Below are 5,177 nucleotides of genomic sequence, written 5' to 3' on the forward strand. Positions count from 1 at the left end.
TTAAGAGAAACATTTGTACAGTCCAGGTCTTTATTTTTACACCCATCAGGCCATGAATTCATAGGGGATGGGCTCCAACAGTTCGGGTTCCTTTCCGTTGGTCCTCACAAAGTGTGCTTCTCTAGGTGGAGCAGGCTGGCGCTTCAGCTGAACCCAAGTCCCTTTCTCTTTGGCTTCCTTCTTTTTCTGATCATTTTCCTTCACACGTTTCAGGAAGCTATCTCGGCTCTTAGAGTGCTTAATATGCTCGATACGGACATTAATTCTCTTGGCAAGAATCTTGCCCTTAACTTGTTTGTTTACAATGATGCCAACAGCATGCTGGGTAACATTGTAGACTCTCCCAGTTTTGCCATGGTAACATTTGTGGGGCATTCCTTTTTGAACAGTACCCATTCCCTTGATATCTACAATATCACCCTTCCTGTAGCCTTCCTGATCTAAAATTCTACAATTTCTATTTGTCTCAGCCTCTACCTAAAGATTTTAAGAAATCCTAAGGATGTTAACTTAATGAATAATATACAAAAGTTGCCAATTTGATCATTAATGAGGTTTTAATCCTTTTCCTGAATTATGGTAGTGATTTAAGACCCAGAGTGAAGGAACAATCTTGTTAATAGTTATTCTAGATCAGTGCTGTCCAATAAAAATATAATATGAGCCAAAAAATACAAACCACAAATGTAATTTAAAATATTCTGGTAGCCACATTAAAACAGTAAAAAGAAACAGGTGAAATTAATTTTAACATATTACTTAACATCATATGTCCGAAAGTATCATTTCAACATATAATTGATATAATTAAGATGTTTTAAGTTTTTGGTGTGTGTGTTAGGTCTTCAAAATCTGAGGTGTAATTTACACCTGTACACCTCAGTTTGGACTCACTACATTTCAAATGCATGTGTGGCTGGTTAGTGACTGTTTTTTTTGACAATACAGTGTTATAGCCTGATATTCAAGTGCTCTAAGGACCAGGAGCTTGTGAGAAATACAAATCCTTGGAATCAGAATCTGAACTTAACAGGTACTCCAGGTAATTTGTATGGATATCAAATTTGAGGAGGGAGTATCCAAATTCTTTTTCCAGTGAAACTATGCTTTAGATATTTTTATAACCTTCACATTTCTTTTCTTTTTTTTTGGCTGCATCATGTGGCATGAGAGATCTTAGCTCCCCAAACATGGATCAAACCCATGCCCCCTGCTCTGGACCACCAGGGAAGTCCTCACATTTCTAATTTGTATAAATTTTTTCATGTGTCATGCTTCTTGGGTGTTCCCCATTTTTAAAGTAACATTTTTTTCCAGTTATAAAAGCATAACCTGTATATATAGAAAAATCAGAAACTACAAATAAGAAAAAAAAATCACTTGTCATTCCATCAGAGATAACTACTATTGACATTTTGGGTATTTATCCTTCCAGTCTCTAAAATGTTGTTTATTGCTTAATTATGTAATACATAAATAAATTCTTATAAATAATTCAAACAATAACATATAAAATGCAGTCCCCCTCCTCAATCCATTCACCAGGTGAAAGACATTTGGGTTGTTTCCAGCTATGGGCAATTATGCATAAAGTTGCTATAAACATTGATTTTTGAGTATTGGGGTGTGTGGGAGTGAGACTGCTTTCGGAAAACTTTTCAACTGGCTACACTGTACTTCAAAATTTGAATATACATGAATATATATTCACTCATTCTTTCAACCAACAAATATTGAACACTTTCTCTGTATTAGCAATGAGAATATAGTGAACACAGTGGTGGTCAGTGTTGGTCTCAATCCTCACAGAATTTGTTTTTAATCAAACCTCATTTAAGTTATTTCCAATTCCCCTTTCATAAACAATGAGTTTTTTAAGATTTCAATTCAGTTATTACTGATCATCTGCTACCTACCCCAAATTTTCCTTGGAGTTTTCAAGGAAAAAAATGACCAACTGGGTAGTCATCTTGGTTGAGAGAGTCACCTAACTCTAACCACAGCACTGGTTAGAGCCTGGAGGAAGAGGGGAAGGCAGACGCTAGCCTTAGGCAGCTGTTTCTAGTTAACTCTAGGTTAATGTGGAGGATCTGGATAATCCTTCATCTTCCTAGGCCATGGTTTTCAAACCTTGGTGCACACCAAGATCAGAATCTTGTTAAAGCACAGATTCCTGGACCCCACTTTGATTTAGTATGTCTGGGATGGGCTCATTAATTTGCATTTTTAACAAGTTCCCAGGTTAGTTTGCTAACACTGCTGTTCCCAGGAACACACTTTGAGAACTGTCCTAAGCTATTTCTGGGAGTTTCTGAGCCTGATATCCTAAATTTGGACTCTCCAACAGTGGTTAGGAATTCAGAGATCTAGAAGTACGGTAATCTTTTAAAAAAAATGTATTTTGATGTGGACCATTTTCAGTCACTGAATTTGTTACAATATTGCTTTTGCTGTTTTTGTTTTGGCTTTTTGGCAGTGAGGCAGGAGGGAGTTCAGCTCCTCTACCAGGGACTGAACCCACACTTCCTGCACTGGAAGGTGAAATCTTAACCACTGGACTGCCAGCGAAGTCCCTAGAAGTAGATATCTTTGAAGTTACTGGACAAGTTATTAATTAATGCAGAAGAAACGTCTGTGAGTCTAGAGGCTCCTTTGTGGCATCACCTGACAACTCTAGTTCCTTGGGTTTGATTCCTTTTCCTCTTTACTATCTTCATGCAGATTTTGCTGTCATGCTGGTTGGCAGGGGAACCTGTCCTTTGGCACTCTCAGCACCACCGGTACACCCAGTTGAAGGGTTCTTCTAGAGCCCTGTCTTAATATCAAGCTCCAAAATTTCCTCATCTGGGTTACAGGTGACTGCGTTTCTAGCTGCAGGAACCTACTGAAAGGTACAAGGCGTTTACCTGAGACTTCAGGTCGTGTCCAGCTCTTTGCTCAGTCATGTCCAACTCTTTGCAACCGTACGGACTCTAGCCCTCCAGGCTCCTCTGTCCACGGAATTCTCTAGGCAAGAATACTGGAGTGGGTAACCATTCCCTTCTCTTGGGGATCTTTCTGACCCAGGGATTGAACCTGGGTCTCCTGCGTTGCAGGCAGATTGTTTACCATCTGCGCCGCCAGGGAGTGGGCAAGTTCAAATAAGGAATTTGTGTGTTCAGTCCCCTCAGAGCAGTTTGAATCCAGTTTCACTACTCACTGGCTCCATCTCTAACTAGTTTTTGGAAAATTTCCTCATCTGTAAAACGAGAACTCCTCCATCCTTCAGTTACTGTGAGAACTAACACAGTAACATATGGAAAGTATTCAATACCTTGTTAGCTCAGTACAGGACACACTGTAGAACCCTCTTCATCTACTGGAAACATGGATTGGAGTGAAGTTGTGGTACATCACGCTGTGGGACCTTCATCAGACCCATCACAAAGTACATGTGGATCTCTGTGTATATAAGGATACTGGCATTACTCCCTCTGAGAAAATGAGCCTCAGTAGTGTTGGGGGCCTGCCGTCTAGTCACTCAGCAGCATGCACATTCTCTAGAGGGGATGTAAGATAGGGGCCTACAGAGCTGCCAGGATAAGAGCCTGGAAGAGTAGGAACGTAAGGTCAGTTTGCAAAAGTGAGAGGACAAGTTGGCATGACAAAAGCATTGGATCTCATCTTCCTGCTTTCATTTGTCATTCCCAGACACTCTAAAAGGTTAATATTATTTGTATGTTCACGATAAACATTATTCCAACAACCTGACTTTAGCTTATCTACAGTTTAGTACCCATGTTTATACTCCAGTTTTACGTTTTAGTAGTCAGGAATCTTTTCCTGTTGTCTTAGGCATATCTCAGCCAGTAAAAATAATTTCTCTCTATGCCAGAAACTTAAAGAAGAAAATAACCAGAAGCCTTCCTTTAAAAAAGCCTGTAAAAAGAAAACTTTAGATACAATAGAGTATTTGTGAAACTTTTTTAATAAAAAGTCCTTAAAAAAAAAGCACAAAAACAAACTCCACTTAGCAACAGAAACAGTAAATAGTTTCAGAACGGAATGTACAGCATGCACTCCCATCCCCCACCTCATACTCCTAGGGTCCTCTGAGTTCCTGCTCCTTTTGCTGAAGACCCATCATGGATATGAATCTTCATTAAGGAGGACCCGACTCTCTCCTTCTCTACATCCATACTTAGAGGAAGGGAAGACTGGAGGGTGGTGTTCCCCAGGACTTCGACTGTAAAAGAAGTATTTTCTTACTGAAACGATGTTAAAAGCGATGTGTGGGCTTCCCTTAACTATGAATTAGATAAATTACTGAGAGCTAGGCTGAAAAGCTAATAGCCATTTTAAGATTGTTTCTATGAGAAAGCATTTGTAGGTCCCAAAATTGGCTAACAACCAACAAACATTTGAAATACAATCTGTTATAGATGGGGAAATGATTGAACAATTAAAAAAATTTGATTTATACAAATTCTTTCAAGCATGCTGTAAGTCACAAACATTTCCTGAATCCCTGAACATGCTGCATCAACATAATCCCTGTACTGACATCTCACTTAAAGCTCAGACATAACTTGCTTTAGTTTTGCATATGTCTGACATTTTTCACAATAAAAATAAAATTTGTTTGAAAAACTTTCAAATAAAAATTACTGCATTCATTAAAAAAAGGACCCTTTCAAACATAAATTTCAAAAATCCCCAAGGGATCAACCTAGGGCAAAATTGGGAGGTGATATAAGAGCCCCTAAAAAGAAGTAAAAACTTAAATTCCGAATTTCCTCCATAATATAGACAGCAAAGCAGCTATCAAAATATTGAAAACATTTGAAATAATGGACCTATTTTAAAACCTCCAAAATGTCTTATCACTGTTGTTCATAATTAAGAAAGTCTTTTAAATGCTTAAGTAAAAAAGAAAAAAATTCATTGAAATTGATGCAAAAAAAAGGAAAATGAAATTCATCTCTCAGTATATATACCTCTTTAAGATGTAGCTTGATAAAAGTCTACTAGACTTCCTAAAATGTAATTTTATTAAATTCAGAGTTAAAACATACACTCTTTAGATATCCACAGCCAACTAATAAATTTCTGATAACATCTTTCATATCTTTTACAAAGTATTTTAAAAACCTACAATAGCATGATGTAAAAAGAGAGCAGTAATTATAGTAGACAAA

General features: G+C 37.7%; 1 protein-coding gene across 1 annotated transcript; it reads right to left on the reverse strand.

Annotated features, from left to right (window-relative positions):
- LOC120862496 (60S ribosomal protein L21-like) lies at nt 1–435 on the reverse strand. Its single transcript, XM_040238488.1, has one exon. The coding sequence runs from the start codon at nt 394–396 to the stop codon at nt 46–48; it is 351 nt and encodes a 116-aa protein (XP_040094422.1). The 5' UTR covers nt 397–435; the 3' UTR covers nt 1–45.
- Between the last annotated feature and the right edge of the window lie 4,742 nt (nt 436–5,177).

Source organism: Oryx dammah, unplaced genomic scaffold (genome assembly GCF_014754425.2).
Source record: "Oryx dammah isolate SB20612 unplaced genomic scaffold, SCBI_Odam_1.1 HiC_scaffold_4, whole genome shotgun sequence".
In the NCBI taxonomy this organism is placed as follows: domain Eukaryota; kingdom Metazoa; phylum Chordata; class Mammalia; order Artiodactyla; family Bovidae; genus Oryx; species Oryx dammah.